This window comes from Poeciliopsis prolifica, unplaced genomic scaffold, assembly GCF_027474105.1.
Source record: "Poeciliopsis prolifica strain line A6 unplaced genomic scaffold, Auburn_PproV2 SCAFFOLD096, whole genome shotgun sequence".
Classification (NCBI taxonomy): Eukaryota; Metazoa; Chordata; class Actinopteri; order Cyprinodontiformes; family Poeciliidae; genus Poeciliopsis; species Poeciliopsis prolifica.
This window is the reverse complement of record NW_026562471.1, coordinates 582,478-609,322: the sequence shown is the minus strand read 5'-3', so window position 1 is coordinate 609,322 and position 26,845 is coordinate 582,478. Positions and strand designations below refer to the sequence as shown.

Below are 26,845 nucleotides of genomic sequence, written 5' to 3'. Positions count from 1 at the left end.
CATTGTCACAAGTCTGGCTTTTTCTGTTTTGGGGATTTTTGAGAAAAGTAATGTAAAGAAAAACATGTTTTTCTTTACATTACTTTGGCAATAAGTGACCATATTCCCTTCTGATTTATTCAGTCTAAAAAGTTATTTTTGTTCAGAAAACACTGTTTTCTAAATGCAGCAATAAGTACATTCACTGTCATTCATATAAGCAAATGCTTCCCAAGGGTGTTTTTTCCCTCAGGAAAGTGCAATGTACCATTTTTTATATCTGCTTTTAAAAATAAACAAATTATTTACTAGTTTTATACTTGGGTTTTATATCTAACATGAAAATAATTGCCCTTTAAAGCAGAAAATTCTATTTTGGTTCCCCTCAAACTAGAATGTAAATAGAAATTATTGAATGGGATGTTTCTTTGCTGCAAACTTGTTCTGGAAATTACACAAAGCCAAGAAATGCTTTGCTTTCAGTTTAGCACTTTTCTATATTTTTAAACTGTTTTACATAATAACAAACTTTTGTGAAATAAAAAAAAGATATATATATATATTTCAAATCAATTAAATTTATTTCCACAAGCACAAATGTATTAACATCTGTCATAGGCATTTAACATGTTGAAATCAGCAAAGAAAGCAAAATATCACATAATTTTCATTTATTTTAAATTTCTATTTTCTCATAAATATCGTCAAACACAATAGATACACAATTTTTAACTGAACTAGTAAAAATTTAAGTTTAAGATCTTTGTTAAAGTTGCAGTATGTAACTTTTATCACAAATAAGTCTCAATTCAAGTCAAAAGTTTCCCTTTGATCCTAAAGGCTGCTGCCCCAAGAGAAGACAGCACAAGAGATGAAGTTTTCAACAGGCTTATAGATCTGCAACATCTTAGCTTCCTGAAGAAGTACACATTGTTAAAATTGTCACTATATCATGACAGTACACCATAAAACAATTGGTCTTCTTCCTCCCAGTGTTTCTAATGCTATCTTCAGAACCATCCAATCAGGGCCAGAAGCAAAGTCTTAATGAAGTCAGTTACAGTTGTGTACCCACTGCTCGATGTACTAATGGTGCATCGAACAGCTTACTGTTACAGGAAAACTGTTTATTCACCATCATCAGAGGCCATGCGCCTTGCCTGCAGACTCTAGTATGGAGAACTAGCAGGGAGCAAAGGGCAGGGTGTGAGAAGTGCATGCACAAGAGTGTTTGAAAGGGCTAAAACCCTCCTCCTGACTCTGATTGGTTGTTTTTGACTGAGCGGTGTATTACTGCAGATGGCAGTAGGACCACATCGAGAAGGCAAAGGACCTTGATTTGTCCCCAGATGATCTAGCTCATATTATGCAGTCACAATATGGTGTAAAACCTGTACTGTTTCTAAAAGTTACACGTTGATTATAACAGTTAGGTCATGCAGCTTTAAGGACCACACAAACAATTCTCAAAAATGCTCCAATGGTTTGTGTTGCTGAATTCTTGGTGCAGTCTTCTATCTGGTTGAAAGTTTTTATTTTTTTCTTGTTAGTAACCTATCAAGAGCATTTACTGATAATATTAATACTTCAATTGAAAATATTTATTAAAATCCATGAGGCCACTTAGCAAATGAAAATCAATTCACGTCTATACCCTAAACCGGCATAAATAAGTCAAGTAATGTTTGTGTTTCCCACTTTCCTTAAACTAAAAAAGTCTCAGGGCAAAAGAGAAATACACGTCTATTCGAGTGGAGGTTTATAAACCCTTTACTGAAGGGTTTATGGGTCCATTGATACTCCATCAACAGTGTCAATAGAAACATTAGAATCTGATGGATTTCAGTTTTGGATTATGTTCACACTTAACTTACTTGTGTTTGTGGAATCATAGAAGTTGGTGTTGTAAATTACATTCACATTTACATTGCCATAGTAGCTAACCATTGTTTTGTGAAGTACTGGTTAAGTAAAAATGTCTGAATTATTATATATGTCTCAGCTAAGGTAATATGATAATACATTAAGGCCTTATCTTAAGAAATGAAATGAGGTATTGCTTGAAACGTTTTTTCTTTTTGCTGTAGAGCATTGTGGCAGGCCCTTGTGTTAGCAACTATATCCCAGATCTAAATGCACAGAGTGATTTTGCATTTATCAGTTGTCTTTTTTCTTATAATTTTTTCAGCCAAGTTGTGACTTAAATTTCTGAAGGCACTTTTCCACTAGGCCCCCTCTTGCCGGGAAGTCTAGATTTGCCTCAGTCAGATTCACTTTCCATGAATAAATTCGGCGTGGCTCAGCCTGGCTGTTTTCAGATTTGAGTACCAACTACAGGGGTAGTACTTGCAGGATCGATTGATTGATTTACAGATGATAGCATTCATTGATTCTGTCACTGTAAACTGCAAAACAACCTTTAGTGTTTAGAATATAACTTTAGCTGTGGGCCATTGACATGCCATCTGCTATCAGAGATCTGTAAGGAGAAGTTTAATTATGAAAATAATCAGGAGCAGCAGCAGGAACACATGCAGTAACTTCTGCAGGAGAATGGCTGTGAATTAGCAGCGCTGCTAGCGGCTCGTTCTTCTGAAATACAGACTATACTAAAGAAGAGAGAGACGGTGCAACTGTGGTCAGCTTTCTGACAGAGCCACTGTTTTGCCTCTACAGTGTGAAACACCAGAACAACGTAATATTAACTTGTGATGTGAATTTAATTTTTCATTTAGTTTAAAAAATAATAAAGTCTATGCACAGCTATTGGTTTCCATCTTTTCACTCCATTGCCTAAATAAAAAAAGGTTGTAATTATATTTACATTCATAGCGAAATAATCAGCTGATCTGGGCCTTAAACATCAGCAAAAAGTTGAACACAGCTGAGGAGCAGGCCGGATAACGGATAATCTCACAACCTGGGGTAGAACTGAACCGCTCATCAGTTGGTTAGTGCCTGAGTTGCTAATGGAAAAGTGCCTTTACATTCGTGGTACTTTTTTTCTCATTTCAGCTGATCTTTTCCTCCTACCATTTATACAAGTACATCATGAAAAGTAAAAGTTTTTTGTTACCCAATTTAGAAAGGGAAACTCATACATTAAATATATTTATTACAAAGAGTGAAATATTTCAAGCCCTTATTTCTTATATTTATTTTGTATATTTTATATATATATATATATATATATATATATATATATATATATATATATATATATATAAAATATGAAATTATATATATATATATATATATATAAAATATGAAATTATATATATATATATATATATATATATATATATATATATATATATATATATATATATATATATATATATAATATTTCATTATAATTATGGCTTATAGAATAAAAACACATAATTCAGTAATTTGGGAAAATTTGTATATTAGGAAAAAGTTAAATATTGAAAACTGGTCATATCAAATCCTATCAGCTAGTTAACTCAAAACTCCTGGGAAGTTTCTCTGAGCTTCTACACGTTCATTCATGATGAGTCAGTTGGCTGTACATTCATGGGGAGAAGTGATGACTGGACAAATGTTCAGAAGACAGTCATTGGCACCCTCCAAAAGGAGGGGCAATAAGCATATTTGATTAAAGTTGGGTGGAGGGACAAAAGTGCGGTAGGAAAAGATGCAATTGGGACAACCACAAACTTTAGAGGATTGTCAAGCAAAGTCCATGTAAGAATTTAAGGGAGCTTTATTAGAAGTGGTCTGAGACAGGAGTGAGAGGAGAGAAAAATCAAGTGTGCATTTCATTTGGAAATCAACCCAGAGTCTGGAAGAAGAGAGAGGGACGGACACAAAATCCACATTGCTGAAAGTCCAGTGTTTCCTGTCAGGAATGATTTGGGGCACCATCTTATCAGCTGGTCCATTGGTCCATTGTGTTTTCCTGAAGTTCAGTCAATTTGGGGAATCATGGCTTTTCATTGTCAAAAAATTGACAAATTGACAAGAAATAAAGGCCTTAAATATTTACTTCTATGTGTGGCAAATATAAACTAAATGAGCTTCACTTTCCGGAATGAGTAACAAAATCTCAACATTTTTCTCAATATATGAAAAATGTAATGCATCTATATGTGACAACATATTGACAGAATATGTCATGGGATGAATTTGCTGCAAGATCTAACTTAATTTTTAATGGAGGCTTGACTTGACTTGCTTAATCTGTTAACCAGAGAAAAAGTAAAGACTTCATAAATCAACTAAGCAGATATGTCAGTCAAAAAGGAGCTAGAAAGTTTTGAAATAAATCAGTCTAAAATTTATTGCTTGATCCATCCATGAATGCCACCCTTGCTTTGTGATGCACTTTGTTCAGAGCACATTAAGGATCCAAGTGACATGTTTGAATTTTCTACTAAATCTTTTCACGAAATAAAATAGAATTATAAGTTGATGGAAGTATAATAAGCTTAGACTGGTATTTGAAGGCCTTCACATAGACAGCCTCAGTCCAGTCCCTTTCCCTAGCTTTTAAATCATTATTTTAAGATTTCAGTCAGTACCAACCTGTGAGGCAGCAGCATATTCATTCTGGGAACTTGATGGCTTAATTACCTTGTGATATTAAACAGATCAACAGAAAGTGTGCTTCTATGAGTCTGAAGAGGGCATTGAGCTTTACTCTATCCACCAATGACCAACAAATTATCTGTCAACTTTAATATCAATTCAAGATCAAATCTGGTTAGTCGAGTTAGAAAAAGATCAGTTAGAAAAATATTTTGTAATGCCTCTGTCATAGTTGTAATAATACTTCTCTGAACCACATGCAGAAAACCCTCAGGCGACAAAACCGTTTCAAAGATTTATATACAAATGTGAAATGTTGAAGTCCGCAGCAAGGAAACCAGGGAACCAGAGTGATACTCTGGTACCACCTGATGTGGGTCAGCACGCTGAGGGCAGACAGAAGTAGGTGAGAGAGAACAACAGTGAGCCAGATACTGGGAGGGAGAGGTGAGTGAGATCAGGTAAGATGATTGAAGCTGAATATTCCTGGTCTGTGAGCCAGATGAAGTCTTGATAATGGGTCCGTTTGTTTGACTGACTGGGTGTGCAGAGGAGGGCGGAGCAGGTTCGAACATAGTGATGTTGTGACAGAACAGAGACAATCCAAGGCTGCCAACCAGCTTAAGATTTGTCCAGGAGCTTGTCAACCCAAGGTCATCCCCATCTGGAGAATAACTTGGGTTGTGTCTTCTGTGCCGAGACTTCAGAGCATGTGTCATGCAATCAAAGAGGACTTTAATGAAGTGCATATCGAGGTTTGTGCTGATGGAGCAGGTTGTGACATTTGAAGCCTCACAAGCGGGTTGTACCACGTGACCAATTCAGGAACAGCTTGGAGATCAAAATAAAGGGTAAAACACAAACATTTCACCCGCCACATTTTTTGTTTTAGAATGTTTTTGCGTGTGCAATTCAGTGGAGCGTATGAACCCAATTTTCCCTTCTCTGGCAACATTTAGATTTCTCCAAATACTTTCGCACAATAATAAACCATCACTTATAATGTGAAAAAAAACACAGCAGACCCTGTTTTCTAATTTCTAATGTTTCTAAAGGATAAGTTTCATTTCCTAATTAACTTTAATGATGTATATAAAAAAGACTTCACCAGTGCTGAGGCATTCTGAGCTCTGCAGAAAGGTTAGAATACTAACCAGGTTGACCAAGCTCAGCCAAGTCATTTTAAGATACAATGATGAGACATACATCCACTGGAAAACTGGGAAGGTGACAAAATATTTTATCCCAACTTCCATAAGCCTGCTGACCATTTCTGGCTTCTTCCACACTCTGTGAGTATGAGTATTCTCTATAGCAGATGAGACAGAATCATCTCAAAACAGAGAAACCACCTAAACCCGAGCATAGTTAAAGTTTAAGTAATAAATAAATCATGTAAATTTGTCCCTAGTGACATAAGCCAATCAAAACTTTCCACCATTCGTTTCTTTTGATCCAGCCATTGTTTCATGCAGTGATTAAGAGTATAATCACAAGTTATGTATCAGTCTGTCTCTGTGTTGCCCTGCGACAGACTGGCAATCTGTCCAGGGTGACCCCGCCTCTCGCCCATAAGCTGGAGAGAGGCACCAGCACCCCCCGACCCCACTGGGGAGAAGGGTGCTAGACGATCAATGGATGGTCATGATGTGAAAGAAGGGTACAGATACAGCTTATAGTTTTGGCCCAGCCACACAAAAATTCAAGTTCAAGTGGCATCATTTTCTATGTAGTTTTTTATTGGCTATGGGCTGATTTGGATGTAATTTGATTTAAAAAAGAAAAAAAGAACCAACATGGGTATTTAAGTAGCAGGGAGCTTACCTGTGTAAAATAAGGGATGAGCAGTAGGAAAACAAAGAAGTGGCATCTTGAATGAAGAAATGACTGAGCATCTGAGAGTCAGAACAGTGAGTGAATGTCAATAGCAACATGGTGGACACATTAGACCTTAATACTATCATGGTTTTTGTTATTTGTCTTACCAACATTCAGAGGTGCTCTCAGGAAACCAGAAAGGTTATTTACAAAAACTATAAAGTGCATGAGATCAAGTCCAGGAGCAATGGGAACCAGGATGATCGGAACACTGGAGGCAGATGACGAGAGGTGAATAATATAAAGAAGATTAACCAAAGAAGGACTGGATTTACCTGGGAGACTTAAAACGCTGGGTGGACACAGAAAGCAGTTGACCCCAAGTGGACTAGTTGGGTGACCTGGCTCTCTCTGCTGACAGTAACTGACTGTCTGATCACAGATTCAGTGATGACAGATTCAGTGACATGAAGATGCGAGTTTCTTGGAGAGTTATAGTTTGGCTCCCTTATTTGATTATCAGGGAGCCAAACTTTCTTTGCAGGTTAGTACGGGGGTCCTGGTATGCATTTTTGGTTGGTGAAACACCAATTTTGATAAGTTGGAGCACCAGATATGCTTGCAATAATGGTTGTGATGGCAGACTGAGGCGAATGAAATGTCTCTTCCGTCTGCTGGGAAGACAGGAGGTTGATGGCCAAGAGAGACATTAAAAGAGGAGAGACCGGTGGCTTCAGAAATGAGTGAATTGAATGTAAATGGGAGACATATTTGATAAGAACTGATGGGAGTTTTCTGAGGGAAATGAGATGACATGCTTTAGAAACTTGATCATGATGGTAAGTATGATGGTCGTCAGTAGTGCCTGCAGCCATACGGCTTTACGCACAGTGTGTACCTTGAAAATTTCCTTTAAGTAAAAAACAATAAAAAAAAATTGTGATTGGATTTTTTTTTAATTATTATTATTTAATTCGTTTTATCATTAACAAAATTGTGGAGAAAAAAAAGGCCTTTTGTGTCAAAACATTCTGTCCATAGCCCACATCAACATGAGTTTGTGGGGTTGGGCACATGAATGTCCTAAATGCTATTGATCAGTTTTACTTCTATTTATTTGTCTGTAAGCTAAATGTGACTGTATGGTGACGAAGTAGTGAAGTTAGCCAAAAATTAAGAACCAGAGTCAGACTTTGAACCATCACGCAGTTCTAAAGGCCCCCCACATTCTTGGATGTACTGTGTGCACTCCATGAGCCGTGTGGAATCCGTGCGTACTCTCCACGGACGGTTGGGCCTTTATATGTTTGGACTAATGTAATGCCCTTTTTAACTGTCAGGATAAATCCTCAATTTCACGTTTGCAATCAATACAGAACGCAGCAGCAGCCAGACTTCTCACCAAATCCAGTAAAGCATTAAATGGCTAGGATCCTGAATATCTTTGTCAGCTTTTAACTAAATATTCTGTTGTTCGTGGTCTTCATTCTCACAGCCTGAATCTTTTGGTTGTTCCACAAACACAATTAAAACCTAAAGGAGACCGCCCTTTCAGTCGGTAGCCCCAAGGCTGTGGAACAGTTTACCCTTACAGCTCCGTGTTGCTGACTCTGTGGAGGTTTTTGAAAAGCAACTCAAATAATTTTTATTTTTCCGGGCTTTATCTCTTGATTTTGTTGTGTTTCTTATGCTGGTTTTATATTTTGTATGGTTTTAAGGCTGATTTCTACTGTACATTGCTTTGTGATTTTATATCTGTGACAAGCCCTTTATTTAATTACTTACTTACTGACTGCCTAAAATTCTCTTGTAGCAAATTTATTTCACACAATCCTAATGAGAAAAAGGAGGTTTCTGAGCTATTGGGCACCTATCTCTGTTTCATCTCCATCAAGAAAGTTTCAACACCCCATCAGAGCAGGACAGGGAATGACAGTCACATCTTGCCTCCCATCAGGGCAAAGAGCAGCAAGAGGCTCCATTGGCTTTAACTGGAATCTAACGGGATCCGATCATAATAAGCTTATTTCATTATGTTCCAATAGAACAGTTCTGGTAGACGTAATGATTTGTTCAGCTATCCAAAATGAGCGCATTCCTGATCATACCTGCCATTGTTTGAGAAAAAAAAGTCAAACTCAACTTAGCAGATCACCGCTCTGCTCCGCTGATGATAAAGAAGTCTGGGATGATGTTATGTTTTTTGTTCTTTTTGTATTCTGTATAATGTTAACATGTCAATATTTGTTTGAATATAGGGACTTCTGTGCTGTACTGTACGCTGTGAAGCATTTTTGCATATGACATCACTATAACACTACACTACAATCTACAATACTTATTGAATGGAGTCAGATTTCAGTGTCCATCCATCCATCCATCCATCCATCCATTCATCCATCTTCTTCCGCTTAACCGGGGTCAGGTCACAGGGGTAGCAACTTCAGAAGGGAGTTGCTACCCCTTCTGCAAAGCCACTTCTTCCAGCTCCTCCAGGGGAATCACAAGGCGTTCCCAGGACAGCCAGGAAACATAGTCCCTCCAGCTTGTCCTGGGTCTTCCTCGGGGCCTCCTCCCAGGGGGACGTGCCCGAAACACTTCCCCCAGGAACATGGTTGAGCGCCTTCTCCAAGTTCACCAAAACACACGTGGACCGGTTGGGCGAACTCTCATGCACCCTCCACACCCTGCTGAGGGTGTAGAGCTGATCCAGTGTTCCATGACCAGGACGAAAACCACACTGCTCTTACTGAATCCGAGGTTTGACTATCTGACAGACCCTCCTCTCCAGGACCCCTGGACAGACCTTGCCAGGGAGACTTAAGAGTGTGACCCCCCTATAATTGGAGCACACCCTTCGGTCCCCCTTTTTAAGCAGGGGGACCACCACCCCAGTCTGCCAATCCAGGGTTACTGCCTCCGATGTCCATGCGATACTGCAGAGTAGCTTCAACCAACACAACCCTACAACATCCAGAGCCTTAAGAAACTCTGGGCGAATCTCATCCACCCCCGGGGCCCGGCCACCAAGGAGCTTTTTAACCACCTCGATGACCTCGTCCCCAGAGATTGGAGAGCCCGACCCAGAGTCCCCAGGCTCAGCTTCCTCAGTGGAAGGCAAGTTGGTGGGATTGAGGAGGTCTTCAAAGTACTCCACCCACCGACCCACAACGTCCCGAGTCGAGGTCAGCAGCACACTGGATGGTGTGCGGAAGACTTTATTTATGGCCTCTCCAAACTCCTCCCACACCTGAGTTTTTCCCTCAGCAACTACCCGAGCCGCACGCTGCTGGTACCCATCAGTTGCTTCCGGAGTCCCAGAGGCCAAAAAGGCCCGATAGGACTCCTTCTTCAGCCTGACAGCATCCCTCACTGAAGGTGTCCACCAACGGGTTTGAGGGTTGCCGCCACGACAGTCATCAACAACCTTGCAGCCACAGCTCCGGTGAGCCGCCTCAACAATGGAGGCACAGAACATGGTCCACTCGGACTCAATGTCCCCCACCTTCCCCAGAATGTGTTTGAAGCTCTGCTGGAGCTTCATAGTGGAAGTATGTCCAGCCCCTCTCAAGGAGACTGGTTCCAGAACCAGAGCCATGCATCGAGGTGAGACCGACTATTTCTAGCCAGAACCTCTCAACCTCACACACCAGCTCCAGCTCCTTCCCCATCAGAGAGGTGACATTCCACATCCCAAGTGCCAGCTTCTGCAATCGAGGATCGGACCACCAGGGCCCCGTCCTTTGGCCGCCACCCATCTCACATCACACCCGAACCCTTTGGCCCCTCTCACAGTTTGTGGGCCCATTGGAAGAGGGACCAATGTCTCCTCTTCGGGCTGAACTCGGCCAGGCTCCACTGGTAAAAGCCTGGCAATCAGGTGCTTGCCATCGTGCCCCACCTTCAGGCCTGGCTCCAGAGTGGGGCCCTGGTGACCCGTGTCCGGGCGAGGGAGCACGGAATCCAAAGTACTTGTTCGTCATAGGGGTTTTCGGGCTGCACTTTGTTTGGTCCCTTACCGAGGACCTGTCTGCCTTGGGTGACCCTACCAGTGGCATAAATCCCCAGACAGCATAGCTCCTAGCATCATTGGGGCCCTCAAAGCCCTGCACCACAATAAGGTGGCAGCCCCAGAAGAGGGATTTTAATGTGTTGAGGTAAAGTTTTACAATTTGTAGTTTGTTGTTGTCCACAGACAAGGTTTTAACAGCAGGTCAAACGTTTGCATATATTTACGCACGTTTTCATACCACAATAAGTTTTATACATGCCAACTTGTGCTTAAGATGTGGCGGCGAACTTTTTTTGTGTGTACGTACGCTTTATGCATGAGATTGCCTTTTTGAAACCTGCTGAGTTGATGACGGTTAATGAACAGGCACGGACAAAAAGTTACTTTTGTTGCTTCCAGTTTTACAATCATATTTCAAGAACAGTTCTAATCATTACACTTTCACATAAAAAGGTCAATCAATTAGAAGAAAATGCTGAATCACACTACATATTAGCAGTTCAAAATGTGTTTCTGCCAACACGATTAAAGACTGGTACATGTTTTCAGCATGTCTTCTGGCCATTTGTTAGGTCTGCAGTAATACCCATATTGAACCAAAGTGAGACAAGTGACCCTTGAAATTTAATGACACCTGATGGTGTTGTTGCATTTTTGATAATTAGTGTGTCACACTTAATTTAAAACATCCATTCCATGTAAAATGTGGGCTGATTTCTTCAAAGTATTACGTTTATTTGGGTTTTATGAGCTGGAAGCCCAAATTATGTAACAATAAGCAAACAAATGCTTGAAATTGTCATGTAACCTATGAAAGTTTAACTCTTTGAAAGGAATTATGGGAATTAAACAACCTTTCCATGATATTCCATCTTCTATAAAGTATCTATACAGTACATAAATATGACACTATTATGGAATCATTGGCTTAAAACAAGTTATTTTTTTGGGGAAAAAAGTTACTCGTAACCTAGTTTTGTCTTGTTTCAAGAGTAATAAGATGTATCAAAAACACTTGATAAGATTTGTTGTCATTTGTCTTTTTTTCTGTGTAAGAAATTACACTAATAATAGTAAATATATTGCAGGGTCAACGTAGCCTTGGAGTGCTGAAGTATTTGGTTTTGATATGTTGGTATGTGGGGGCCTGAATTAAAATATGTTCAGGGCCTCAAAAACGGATGCTATGTTCTTTGAGCACATTATTATTATTTTTTTATTATTATTATTTTTGTCTATTTTTCCAGATTTTTTTGTTTATACGCTTTTGTTCAATTATTTTTCTTTGTCTCCTTAATATATATTGGGGTTTGGGTAATTTCTTATCAGTGTTGTATAAAGTACTAAAATCTCAGAGTCAAGTAAAAGTATAGGTACCTCTCCAAAATGACTTTGGTAAAAGTCCAAGTCACTGAAATGTTACTTGAGTTAAAGTCTTGAAGTATCTGAAACGTCTTGTACTTAAGTATGGAAATTACTGTAAAAATGGATGTACTCAAGTAATGTAATGAAACGTATAAGAAAAGTAAAACAAGTCAAATGCAGTTTGAATGACATTTTTTATATTTTGGTAAACTTGTGAAGTACACTTAAAATAATGTACACAGCAAAGTGCAGGCAAAATGAAACCTGCTAATAGATAAACCTGCAGGCATAATTTAGTTCATTAAATTAAGTGCTTTACCTAAACCACAAGGTTAATTTAACCTGCTTTACAACTGAACCAGCTTCTTAGTAAACCCTCCAGGACAAAAAATACAAACTTTTTGTAAGCCTTAAGTTTTCCCTTTTAGTAAGGTCAGTGCTGAAAATGACAAAAATAAATAGTCAGTATAGAAAATGCAGCCAACATGAAGAAAAAAAGTCGTTACGATTACTTCACAAACTGCACACAACTGGTCATTATGCAAAAGAAAAAAAGAATTGGGAAGGAAATGCAGCTTATTTAACATCTGAAGAGGGAGACCTTTTTTGTTAACTTGGTGTTTAATGGGAGAAGTGAAACCTGTGCATCCTATTGGTGGTGTTGAACAAGCCCAGGCAAGTTGGCTATCGACTTTGTTGCAGTCAATCAGTAGGTTGGGTCAAAACAGTTGCGTTTCTCTCTCGCTTTTTTGTAATGAGTAACTAAACCACACATTGAAAATGTATCGGAGTAAAAGTATGCAATTAAGTTCGGAAATGTAGTGAAGTAAAAGTGAAAGTTATTAAAAATTGTCATTCAAGGAAAGTATGAAGTACTCCAAAATATACTTAAGTAAAGTAGTGAAGTATTTTTCCTTTACTATACAACACTGTTTCTTATATTTTGTAAATAATATTTGATTGTTTTAAGCTGTGGCGCTGATCTGAGACCACCTATAAATAGGCTGGATTTTGGGACACCATGTGTAAACCTGCCTTTTGTCTCTTTTGCTTCCACTCACTCCTCCACCACTAGGATTAGTCCTGCATTGTGGGCCACAGCTGCCTTCTTCAGCCTGCCATGCAGTAGTTTCTGTTGGCTTTTGTTTGTTTTTTCTTCATGATTTTACCAAGGTGGGACCAAATGTCCTGTTTTTGCTTTTTTCTTTTGCAGTAGGTTCTTTTTTGACAATTTTTTCTTCAGTCTGGTACAAGCAGGGGCTTTAACAATCCCGACCCGGCGCCCGACCTGTACCTTTTTATTCTTTTTGACCAACTCCCCAGGTCCCACCTTTCTGATAATACGTTTGGAGGGGGTTTATACCGTTGTGATTTAATATTTTGTGCACAAAACAAAAAGGAAAAAACCAATAATGAGGCACTCAATTTTGATTTTGTTTTTAATGAGGCAAGTGTCCTGACCCGGAAGTTCTCTCTGTCCAGCAGACACAAGGGCCGTTTCACTCATAGACATTATACAGGCTGGAGACGGACAGTCTCGATCATTTCATGCTGTAGTATCTTCTACAAACTGCAAGTCAGTTTCAGTAATGCTCCTGTGAGAAACAAATAACATTTGGTCACCTGAGAAAAATGCTTAGCTTGAGTTTTTCTTTTAGCTTTTTATAAGCAAGAGCAAGAACACCAACCTCCAGCCATGTCTGTCTCATCTCTGGACCTGGGCCAGGAATATGGTCTCTGTTGCACTGCACCACCAGCAGCGGAAAATATAGGTGAGTACACTAATAATTTGTCACAAAAAGTTGTTTTAAGATGTTTTAGGTGAGAAAGTAGCCCTCATAGCTTCATCTATTCACTTAGTTAATCCAAAATGAGGCTTCTTTGATTTGTTCTCCGGAGTTTTTGGAGCAGCATACTCCGCTAACAGCCCCAGGCGGCTCCAGGCTCAGCGGGCAGGTGGATTGTGTTTTCCCCGCTAACAACACAGTGACATCTCGGCATGTCACTCTGTTTTCTGTTCGTAGCGGCACAAAGTGTGATACGAAGTGTTTACTATGCTTGTATATGAGCCGTTTATACATGTAGCAAAACATAACATCTAGAGATTTCGATACTTCTGAAGCTGTCAGTATCTTCTAATCTACAGTGTTTTCTTCCTATTCCAATTTCTAATATTCCGCTCCTCTGAATTTTTTTGTTTGTACATTCATATTAAGAAAAATATTTGTGTGAGTGAAGTATACATTTTCCTTCGATTAGCTTCTCATGTGCAGTGTGAACTTTCTTACATTTTTTTATTATTGTTGTTTCAGACAGGCAGCTCTTCAGGAGCAGAGGCCTCAGCTCCAGGTTTGGATTCAGCTTCCCAGAATCTCCCAGCGACCCTCTTGCTCCTCCTGACCTGCCACTGTCTCCTTGTCATTTTTTCATGATTCCTCGGACATGGGCTGAATATCTACTTATTTGTTATTCTAATAAATACATTTTTATGGAAACATTTTGTCCCTGTTTATTTAGTAAGATAGGAGTTTACAATCTGATAAGAAAATAAGTTTTGTAAGCATATAGTAAGTATTGAGTATTGTAAATAAATCATCCAGTTATAAAGCACCAACTATGGCTACATACTGGTTGATAAAAATGAACTATGAACTAATTCTTTAAATGTAGTGAGATTCATAGCTGGTGAGGCACTGAGTTAATCAAATCAGATTTACAAATATAGACCCCTGCATGTGCACAACGCAGAAGGGCAAAAACACTTTTCTTTTACATGCCATCTATAGCGGTAGATTCCGTGAACTCAATGAAACCTGAAAATGTAGGTATTATTAATTTAGTGCCATGCTGCGCAGCAATGGGAAAAACAGTCAAGTACAACTTAAAACCATTTCTTTCTCGCTCTCTGTATTGCCCAAGCTATAGCTTGACTGATATATATATATATATATATATATATATATATATATATGTTGTTGCGTCCCACAACAGCAATGCACAGTGGCTGATCTCTCTACGAGAGGACCACAGCAACCTCCCTGAGCAAGCCCCGGTAACCATCACCAGCAGCACCACCAAGCTGACTGGATAGCTCAATACATAAGGCATCAGTATATCACCCGAGAGGGCAGGGTTCGAATCCAGTCTGGGTCCTTAGGCAAGACCCTTCAAGCTACTGCCTACCTCATACCATGAGAGATACTAAGTTGCGTAACATGCCGGCTCAGACGTCGCCCGGCCAAACAAGGTCTGCGTCAGGTGTTGGGGAACCAGAGCACCTTGATGACAAATGGGCTACTGGAACAAGACGGAAATGGGCGAGAGATGAAAATGTGGATCTGTTGGAATGCTACTACTCAAGTAACCCTAGTGAGAGAGGTTACATGCAAAGACTGGGGAAGGAATGGTTACTTCGACATCCCCAGTCAACACTAAGCGCTAAACAACTAGTAGCTCAGTGTTCCAACATCCGCAAACGGCAACTGCTATCACAACTTGAGATTGACGAGATACAACACAAATGCTACGGCAAAAGGGAGGAACCCGGATGTCAGGACTGTGGGGACTTAACTACAAGTTCCCACCCAGTGAGGGGATACACGGCCCCAATGAGCGAAACAGAGCTGAACGAGACAGCTGCTGACCTGAGAGAGAGAATCATGACCCGAATGACAACCAGGCCTCCCCGGCGCCAATTACAACGGCTGAGTGAAGTACCATCAGAAAGTCTCATTGAGAATGTGAATGCAGCATTGAGAACGATCCCTACCAACACCATAACAGAAACCAATGAGCTGATCTACAACTCAGCATCAGTGATCCTTGAGATACTTGGCTATAAGAGCAACCATGAGACCCAATACCCACCATGGAAAAGACGGTTAGAGGCTAAAATCAAGGTAACAAGGAGGGAAGTGAGCCAACTGTCAGAGCTCCACAAGGGTACAATGAAAAGATCAGTACCCAGAAAGTACAGGCAGATGCCCATACCTGAAGCACTCGAGACTGCCAAACAGAGGCTCCAAGCCTTGGCCAGCCGCCTAAAGAGATACACAAGGGAGAATGAATCCAGAAGGATTAACCGGCTCTTCTCCACTCAACCAGCTAAGGTGTACTCTCAATGGCAGGGTAAGAATAACAACAGAGCAGACCCACCAAGGCTGGAGACGGAACAATACTGGAAAGGCATATGGGAAAGGGAGGCGTCCCACAACAGCAATGCACAGTGGCTGATCTCTCTACGAGAGGACCACAGCAACCTCCCTGAGCAAGCCCCGGTAACCATCACTGTGACAGATGTCCAAGAAAGAGTCTCAGGTATGAAAAACTGGACAGCACCAGGGCCTGACATGATCCATGCCTACTGGCTAAAGAAACTCACTGCTCTCCATGAGCGAATGGCAGCCCAAATGAACCAGCTGCTACAAAGTGGGACTCACCCTGAATGGTTAACTGAAGGGCGGACAATCCTAATCCAGAAGGATCCATCAAAGGGTCCAGTCCCACCCAACTACCGACCAATAACCTGCCTCTCCACAACCTGGAAGCTCATGTCAGGCATCATAGCGGCCAAGATAAGCAAACACATGGATAAACACATGAGCACGGCACAGAAGGGTATCGGTGTAAATAGCAGAGGAGCCAAACACCAACTCCTCGTAGACCGCACAGTTGCCCGAGACTGCAAAACCCGACACACCAACCTGTGCATGGCTTGGATTGATTACAAGAAAGCCTATGACTCAATGCCGCATACTTGGATCATTGAATGCTTAGAGATGTATAACATCAACAGGACTCTGAGAGCCTTCATTGCAAACTCAATGAGGCTGTGGAAAACCACCCTTGAAGCCAACTGCAAACCACTTGCACAAGTGTCCATCAAATGTGGCATATACCAAGGAGATGCTCTGTCCCCGCTACTGTTCTGCATAGGCCTGAACCCCCTCAGCCAAATTATCAACAAGACTGGCTACGGATACAGACTCAAAAATGGGGCCAATATCAGTCACCTACTCTACATGGATGACATCAAGCTGTACGCCAAGTGTGAGCGAGACATCGACTCACTGATCCACACCACCAGGATCTACAGCACTGACATTGGGATGTCATTCGGACTAGAGAAATGTGGTCGGCTGGTCACAAAGAGGGGGAAGGTCATCCACACAGAAGGGGTCTCACTCCCAGAAGGAACAATAGCAGACATAGAGGACAGTTACAAGTACCTAGGTATACCACAAGCAAATGGCAACCTCGATGAGGTCACAAGGAAAGGAGCCACAGCTAAATACCTCCAACGAATAAGGCAAGTCCTGAGAAGCCAGCTCAATGGCAAGAACAAAATCCGTGCGATAAACAGCTATGCCTTGCCAGTAATCAGATACCCTGCTGGAATAATTAGCTGGCCAAAGGAGGAGATAAAAGCCACAGATATTAAGACCAGAAAGCTACTAACCATGCATGGAGGGTTCCATCCCAAATCCAGCACCCTGAGACTGTACACGAGCCGCAAGGACGGAGGCAGAGGACTAGTGAGTGTGAGAACCACTGTCCAGGACGAAACAACTAAGATCCATAAATACATCAGGGACAAAGCCTCAACAGACAATGTGCTCAGTGAATGTCTCAGACAACAGGGAACGGAGGTTGAGGTGCCAGAGATACCATCATGGGAGGACAAGCCCCTACATGGGATGTACCACCAGCAAATAACCCAAGTGGCTGATATCAGTAAATCCTACCAATGGCTGAAAAAAGCTGGACTCAAGGACAGCACAGAGGCCCTCATCCTGGCCGCCCAGGAACAGGCCCTAAACACCAGAGCAATAGAGGCCCAGATCTACCACACCAGACAAGACCCAAGGTGTAGGTTGTGCAAGGAGGCCCCTGAGACAATCCAGCACATCACAGCAGGGTGCAAGATACTGGCAGGGAAAGCGTACATGGAGCGACATAACCAAGTGGCAGGCATAGTGTACAGAAACATCTGTGCAGAATATGGACTGGAAACCCCGAGATCAAAGTGGGAAACACCCCCAAAGGTGGTGGAGAACGCCAGAGCTAAGATCCTGTGGGACTTCCAGATCCAGACAGACAAAATGGTAATGGCGAACCAACCAGACATTGTCGTAGTGGATAAACATCAGAGGAAAGCCGTTGTGGTTGATGTAGCAATACCAAGTGATTGCAACATCAGGAAAAAGGAGCACGAGAAACTGGAGAAATACCAGGGCCTCAGGGAAGAACTGGAGAGGGCCTGGAAGGTGAAGACCACAGTGGTGCCTGTGGTCATCGGGGCCCTCGGGGCAGTAACCCCCAAACTGGAGCAGTGGCTACAACAGATCCCAGGAACAACATCAGACATCTCAGTCCAGAAATGTGCAGTCCTTGGCACAGCCAAGATACTGCGCAGGACCCTCAAGCTCCCAGGCCTCTGGTAGAGGACCCGAGCTCAGAGGATAAGAACCACCCGCGGTGGGTGAGAAGGGAATTTTTTTTTATATATATATATATATATATATATATTGCAAACCACTTGCACAAGTGTCCATCAAATGTGGCATATACCAAGGAGATGCTCTGTCCCCGCTACTGTTCTGCATAGGCCTGAACCCCCTCAGCCAAATTATCAACAAGACTGGCTACGGATACCAACTCAAAAATGGGGCCAACATCAGTCACCTCCTCTACATGGATGACATCAAGCTGTACGCCAAGAGTGAGCGAGACATCGACTCACTGATCCACACCACCAGGATCTACAGCACGGACATTGGGATGTCATTCGGACTAGAGAAATGTGGTCGGCTGGTCACAAAGAGGGGGAAGGTGATCCACACAGAAGGAGTCTCACTCCCACATGGAACAATAGCAGACATAGAGGACAGTTACAAGTACCAAGGTATACCACAAGCAAATGGCAACCTTGATGAGGCCACAAGGAAAGGAGCCACAGCTAAATACCTCCAACGAATAAGGCAAGTCCTGAGAAGCCAGCTCAATGGCAAGAACAAAATCCGTGCAATAAACAGCTATGCCCTGCCAGTAATCAGATACCCTGCTGGAATAATCAGCTGGCCAAAGGAGGAGATAAAAGCCACAGATATTAAGACTAGAAAGCTACTAACCATGCATGGAGGGTTCCATCCCAAATCCAGCACCCTGAGACTGTACACGAGCCTCAAGGAAGGAGGCAGAGGACTAGTGAGTGTGAGAACCACTGTCCAGGACGAAACAACTAAGATCCATAAATACATCAGGGACAAAGCCTCAACAGACAATGTGCTCAGTGAATGTCTCAGACAACAGGGAACGGAGGTTGAGGTGCCAGAGATACCATCATGGGAGGACAAGCCCCTACATGGGATGTACCACCAGCAAATAACCCAAGTGGCTGATATCAGTAAATCCTACCAATGGCTGGAAAAAGCTGGACTCAAGGACAGCACAGAGGCCCTCATCCTGGCCGCCCAGGAACAGGCCCTAAACACCAGAGCAATAGAGGCCCAGATCTACCACACCAGACAAGACCCAAGGTGTAGGTTGTGCAAGGAGGCCCCTGAGACAGTCCAGCACATCACAGCAGGGTGCAAGATACTGGAAGGGAAAGCGTACAATGAACGACATAACCAAGTGGCAGGCATAGTGTACAGAAACATCTGTGCAGAATATGGACTGGAAACCCGAGATCAAAGTGGGAAACACCCCCAAAGGTGGTGGAGAACGCCAGAGCTAAGATCCTGTGGGACTTCCAGATCCAGACAGACAGAATGGTAATGGCGAACCAACCAGACATTGTCGTAGTGGATAAACATCAGAGGAAAGCCGTTGTGGTAGATGTAGCAATACCAAGTGATTGCAACATCAGGAAAAAGGAGCACGAGAAACTGGAGAAATACCAGGGCCTCAGGGAAGAACTGGAGAGGGCCTGGAAGGTGAAGACCACAGTGGTGCCTGTGGTCATCGGGGCCCTCGGGGCAGTCACCCCCAAACTGGAGCAGTGGCTACAACAGATCCCAGGAACAACATCAGACATCTCAGTCCAGAAATGTGCAGCAGTCCTTGGCACAGCAAAGATACTGCAGGACCCTCAAGCTCCCAGGCTTCTGGTAGAGGACCCGAGCTCAGAGGATAAGAACCACCCGCGGTGGGTGAGAAGGAAATTTTATATATATATATATATATATATATATATATATATATATATATATACACACACAAACTTGTTGCCATACCAATAAACAGCACCACTGTATGTTTCAGGATTCGATACCAAAAAGCACTGAAATATTCCTCACACAAAGAACTGTACTACTGCACAGTCTGTTTCATTAATATAGTTTTAATGTTTAGTTTGCAAATGTTAATAAGTGATCACTGTTGTACATTATAGCTACAACTGATGTTAGCTAATCTACATAGCAGTTTGCAGGTTATGTTTCTTTTCTGCATTCTTTACACATACAAACTGTAGCCAAAACCCACAGTTCAGTGTATGACAAAACAAAAAATGTTATTGCCGTTTTACCTTTACTTATGAATGAAATCAATGAGCCACTCATTCTGTGCAAAACGTCTCTCTTCACGGATTGGTTTAACCAAAACCAAGTCTATTCTCGATATCCCAAATGTTTTTCGAACTGCAATCTGGCTTTGAATATGAGTGGTTGACCGCCCATGCTTGGTTTGAGCCACAAAATCCCATCTCAGTCCACACAGTGCCACAAGTTGCGGAAAAAAAGGTAGGGAAAGCAGAAATTGCAATTTCTAGCAGGACATCCACAAAGCATGTGTTTTCTTTCTGTTCAAGAAGAGTGGTGGCCTTCTGTCTTGTAGTTTGAAGTAAAACTTTCAGCTCCAGTGTTGATCATCTTTTGGTAATTATTTCCTGCTTCGATTGAAAATTCACTTTAGAAAACTGTTTAAGTGTAGGAATGTAGTTTTCCATGTTGATGGAAGAGAGGAGAAAATGATTAATCTATCGTTGTACTTCACTTATTTACTGTATGGCTCGTTGTGGAGTGGTCGACCGCTCCACAACTCATGATACCAACACGTGGTATCATGAGCGCCCCCTGCCGTGAGGCAAGAAAACTGCTTGCCTCAGCTCAAATCTGTTCTCTGCTGTTTGTGATCGCTCTTCAGCACATGAATTACGTTACACACTCAGTTGGTGACAACACACACTGTACATTATATAGACATGCTAAATTATGGAAAATCAGTTCATATATTGAATATTTTTTATTTATTTTATTGGTGACGTACAGAAAGGAGGAACATGCTCTCATTGAGGGGCAGCAAGTGCAGCTCACCTGCCAGCCCTGACCCGACGTCACTGGTTTCTTCCTTTCTTACTTGGTAGATTTGGAAAATAACTACATGTTTATTGCATAATTTGGATAATCACACTTTTCTGGACACTTGTTCATGACATAACAGATCATAATTGGTATGCTAATGCTATTCCAAAAGGAAAAACTTTCACAAAAAAAACTATAAGGTTTGAATGGCTGGCAGAATATTCTAGTTGGGGTTTGAGTGTCTTTTAAACCAGAGCAGATTAAAGACTCAAGGTTGTGAAAAATTGGGTGAACTAGCCCTTTAGTCATTTACGGAAGCAGAAGCCAACTTTAGCTTCGCATACAAAACAAAGTCAGAGTCAATACTCAATACTCGAGAGCCTGGGCTCGCTCGTGTTGAGAAACAGTTGATTCCTGTAGATGTGCACTGTGTCGAGGTTTTAAATGTTAACCAAATGCTCACATTTGACAGTGACTGATATAATGGACCTGTTTAAGAAGCTTACTGAAAATTCCCTGCACTGTAAAGAACCTCATTCATAAGACATCTGAACCAGGTGGCTGTTCAATATTTTGAAGCGTGGTCAAAATGGACTGAACGGCTTCCTTCACTTCCTTCGCTGCTATTGAACAAACTACAGGCAGACCACAATTCGAAAATTGACATCATAATTCACAACTTCTCATTCTGTACTACCTTATTGGCCCAGTCAAAAATCAGACACTCTCTAAGTTGAGAGGAGACAGGCCAAACGTACAATTGCACTGGAATGCAACAGCCAGGCAAAGTTTAGTTTTTCTGTGTGAACAGCATCAGACCTGCAACCACATCAAAAACTAGATCAAAAACGCCGTCCTCGTTTGGGGGAGTTTTACTGCCATAAATCGAGAGCGCACATTTTTTGTTTGAAAATAGAATTTCATGTCTTTGCAATGCTGGCACTCAAAATCTCTCTCTCAAAACAAAAACGTACCATCGCCATGGCAACATTCCAGTCAATAGAATGAAAGTGTTAAACTGTGCAGTGGGGCGGAGGATCATGTTTCTGTAGGCATTGTTCTAATCATCTGACTTATCAAAGTCAGTGACAGCAGCTACTTTTAAAATGTAATTAGCTACCTGTTGCTTTTGCAAAAAAAAAAAACTAATTGAGTTAGTAATTAAACTACTACAATGTAAAAGTAATTATTACCAGGAAAAGTTAAGTATTAAGTTACTTTTAATGAAAAAACTTTTGGATCGCCTCTTATTAGAACTTTAAAATACTTATTCAAATGTTCATCATAAAATTTAATCAATAGATGGACACAAGAAATTACAAACTGGAATCTGTACACTGAGTTTGCGGCTCCACTGTGTAAAATCCAGCTTAGACTGCTGGGACTGCATCACCCGTATGCTTCATACGCCAAGCTCACTTCAGCCTCATTCAGCCTCATTTCAGCCTCACTTCAGCCTCACTTCAGCCTCACTTCAGCCTCATTTTAGCATCACTTCAGCCTCATTCAGCCTCACTTCAGCCTCATTTTAGCATCACTTCAGCCTCATTCAGCCTCACTTCAGCCTCACTTCAGCCTCATTCAGCCTCACTTCAGCCTCAGTTCAGCCTCATTCAGCCTCATTTTAGCCTCACTTCAGCCTCAGTTCAGCCTCATTCAGCCTCACTTCAGCCTCATTTTAGCCTCACTTCAGCCTCATTCAGCCTCAGTTAAGCCTCATTCAGCCTCACTTCGGCCTCATTCAGCCTCACTTCAGCCTCATTCAGCCTCACCTCAGCCTCATTCAGCCTCACTTCAGCCTCAGTTCAGCCTCATTCAGCCTCATTTAAGCCTCACTTCAGCCTCACTTCAGCCTCACTTCAGCCTCATTCAGCCTCACTTCAGCCTCATTCAGCCTCATTCAGCCTCATTCAGCCTCACTTCAGCCTCACTTCAGCCTCATTCAGCCTCACTTCAGCCTCACTTCAGCCTCACTGGGCTGCACCTGCTCACAGCAACACTGTCATTCTTGGCAACTAGTTTTGTCGAATCATGTGATATTGAGAGGTGATTTGTGAGAATGTAGTATCAGAATACTACATTCTCAATATCAGAATGTATAACTGATATTGAGAACAACATTGCAAACATTTTACAACATACATTTACACCTTTTATGTATTTGACTAAAAAATGACATCTGTACTTTCCATTAAAAACTCTGCATTAAATTATCTGGACTCTCTCTGTCTGATTCTACGGTCCCTGGGTGTGGGAACTTATTGCTGTCCATGCTCACTGTGCTTCACTGCTTGTGTGAACACCAATCTAACTCTCCCTGTGCTGTTTTCTTCAGCCAATCAGCAGCACATATGTGATTCTTTTTTGCCCCTGATCTGATCTTGGTCAGATGAACCTTCAACCTTCTGTGTGCTTAATTATATTAGTAACCATTGTGGTAACAATGAAAATAGTAATTTATTAGATCACTCAATAGTGAAAAAAAGTAACTGTTATTTACATCACTTGTTATAATGTTCAAACTATTTGGTATTTTTATATATAGTTTGTTATAATACATTGGAATGTGTTGAATTATGTTGAATCTTCATTTAGTAATTCTAATTCATTGAATATGAGAATATATAGCATCCTATTTTGCAGAAGATAGAATGACATCAAGCTATGATAATGTTAAACGCCAAGCTGAACAATGCATAAAGATGCATTAGGATGCTCTGATTTATCTGCGTCTATTTCCTTAATTTTGGTAGATCAGTGATTGGCCAATACTTACATGAGAACCTGATCTGTCTACTGATTTTATTGACTTCAGCAAAGGTCTAAAAGTCAAACACTGTCCTGTGCAGCTCTGCTGTGAGAGAGGTTTCACTGAAATACTGGCCCACTAGGTCAGGTCTGCACATTTGTAGTTAACAATAGTCACCCCACTGCTGCCTACTCAGTGACTTTCTTTCTATATTTACATATCAGACCAAAATATTGGTATTGGTCAAAATCAACAAGTCAGGCTTTTTAAAAGATCAGTAATCAGCAAGCAGCCACCACTAATGCTTCCTAACAATCAGTCTTATTTTCCTCCATCCTCCTTGTGCCCTTGACTGTGGGAAGAAGAAAAACTGCCTCACAACCAGAGGGTTGTGGGTTTGATTCCAATTCTGTCTAGCTACAGGAATTAAACTGCAATGATCATGTGCTTTCAGTGGTCAATATGACCAAAAATAACAACCGCATGTTGTCATTTTGGTCATATGCTTCATGATTATTTTACTTCATGATTATTTTATTTTATTTTCCTGCTCTAAAATGAGATGGTTTGTGCTAAAAACTAAGACATTTTGCTGGCTGATTTCTAGACCATAGTATTTGAACTAGGGAAGTTGTCTGAAATAGTTTTTGCTGTCTTTTTGTTCTTTCCACTGCAGAGGTCATTCTGCAGTGCCATGGTGGACGAACTGCGGGTTTCCCTCAAGTGTCAGCGGCAGCTCAAACACAAGCCCCAGCCGCCTGTCATGGTGAAAACAGAGGAGGTCATCAACATGCACACCTTCAACGACCGAAGACTGCCAGGGAAAGAGACCATGGCCTAAAGCAGGAATCTCTGTCATTTACTCACCCAGTCTCATGTACTGAGTTGGTGTGTGAAGACACTTGGAAAAATGGTATGGGAAAATGGTAGAGGGAAACAATAAGTTGGCATGGTTGAAAGTTCTGGTTATAGAGCAGGATTTATTTGCAGCATATGTTGTTGAAATGTAATTCTTCTGTCTTTCTAATTAGCTACAGGTAAGATATTCAATGATATTTCCTGTGGAAATAACTTCAATCCGGGTGAAATTTCAGCAAGATACCTCATTACAACACTGGAAACGAATGAGAAGTGTCAGGATTTAAAAAGAAATATATTGAATTGAAAAATAAAACGAGTGGAATCACACGTTTGATCTCATTCCTCAGTCACTGCAGAGACTGAAAGTGCACCTCAAATAAAATGAAATGGGAGCAAAAATATATACATTTTTTTTGGTATGGCTAAATTTGATCTCATTCTGACTGCAATGATGAGCAGAGTTCTCAAAATGTACAAAGAAGCACCGTTTGGTCACATACAATATTGACTGACATCCAAAATGGACATAATGCAAAACATCATGAGGCAATAACTGAATTTATGTGTTTGTCTTTCAGAATACTGACACTTTTAGCTTTTAATAGGGGTTAGGTTATTAAAAAACCCAAGATGAACTAAAATCAGATAATGCAAATCTAGGGGCAATATATAGTGAATTGTTTATGTACATTTGTCAGCTGGTGTAGAGATCCTTCAGAGGTTCACACAACTTTGACAGTGAATAGCGACCATCATGGTTGGCTGTTATATAAGAATTCTCAGTTTTGGATCCTGTATTAAGCACCAGATGGCTCGGATTCTGCTAGTTGTGGTTATGAACCACATGCTGCTGCTCACAGCTGTCTGCACAGTGAAACCTCATTACACTACAAAGCATCATGGAGAGGTACAATATGATGAGAATGCCATTTGTTTTCATTGTAAAACGATTAGGACCAATCAGTCATTGGAGATGCAGAATAAGAATTGTAGTAGCTATGTTCTCAGTCACTAAAATACCTGTGGTTGGCATAGTCACAGAAACTAGTGTACTGCAGAATCATTAGGGCAACAACGGCCATGTTTCTATTGAACACCATGAAGGGATCCTTTGTCTGAAGACAAACTTTCATTCAGTGGCTCACAAAGTCAGAATTCACAGCAATCACACAACAAAGAGACTATTTATTCAGTATTTATACTTTTATTTATTGGACCTTTATTTATGTCTGTATGGAATAGATTCTCACTACAACTTTGTCACAGCCTCTGTATTAACCCTTTGCAGTGTCGAGGCTCCATTTTAATTTTCTACTCATGGCTTTTCATTTCTTCAGCAACAATGCTCCACATTTACTTGTGCAAATGTGTTTTCTATATAAGGTGATTTTGTACAAGGTGAATCAGAATTTTATAATAATTTTTATCAACACAAAACACAACATAAAGAGCATCATCCAGTGTAAGGAGTCACTGTTGCCATGTGACTCAGGAGTCCACATCTCATAAACACTCTCACATCCTCACACACAGGAACCTGAATACAGTCTTACAACATACACAATATTCTGGTATAGCATTAGTCACTCAACATTTTAAAGGGGGAAATAAACTATTTTTTATGGTATAAAGGAATCATATTTAAATAAAGATATTTTTACTTCACAAGAAATCAAAATGTCAGTTCTGGTTATAGTGAATATCTCATACACAACATGGATTTTGATGCTGGGCCTTTGACTGATAGACTGATAAATCCAGTGCTGTGCAATGATTTCTAATGGTTTTAAAAAGGAGGGATCTATTAGAAAACGGAGTGTCTAATAAATGTTGACCTTGTGAAAAACAAAATGCAATGCACACCGTTTACCCTTTGAAGTAAATGCACAACTTTAAAGAAAATAAAGTTCTTCTCAACTTTTCTTGACTTTTCCTTTGTACTGATAAACAAACAAAACATTTAATGGGAGTGAATATGGCATCACTATCATGCCAAAAGTTGAGAGAGTAAATGTGATTCTGTGTGTCGGGAATTAAGACAGCATGGAGATCCACAAGAAGGCAAAAGGAGAGCCAAACGCGATCTCTCTGCTCACATGAACTTGCTCACTCACTGAGAACTGAGTTAAGGTTTTTGACAGTCAGTGGATCCAGCCGGGCTTCGACACATGACTGGCTACATTCCTTATCCTCTGTGATTGATCA

The 26,845-nt window shown here is 41.0% G+C and overlaps 1 protein-coding gene across 3 annotated transcripts in view; it reads left to right on the top strand.

The window, feature by feature from the left end:
- The window catches only part of grik2 (glutamate receptor, ionotropic, kainate 2), a 303,200-nt gene extending 276,638 nt beyond the window's left edge, over window positions 1-26,562 (top strand). For all 3 annotated transcript variants that reach the window (XM_055023183.1, XM_055023180.1, XM_055023182.1), the window contains one exon: window positions 24,456-26,562. In XM_055023183.1, coding sequence (XP_054879158.1) covers window positions 24,456-24,620 — 165 coding nt within the window. In that variant the 3' untranslated portion in view covers window positions 24,621-26,562. The remainder of the gene's footprint in view (window positions 1-24,455) is intronic.
- Window positions 26,563-26,845: the final 283 nt, after the last annotated feature.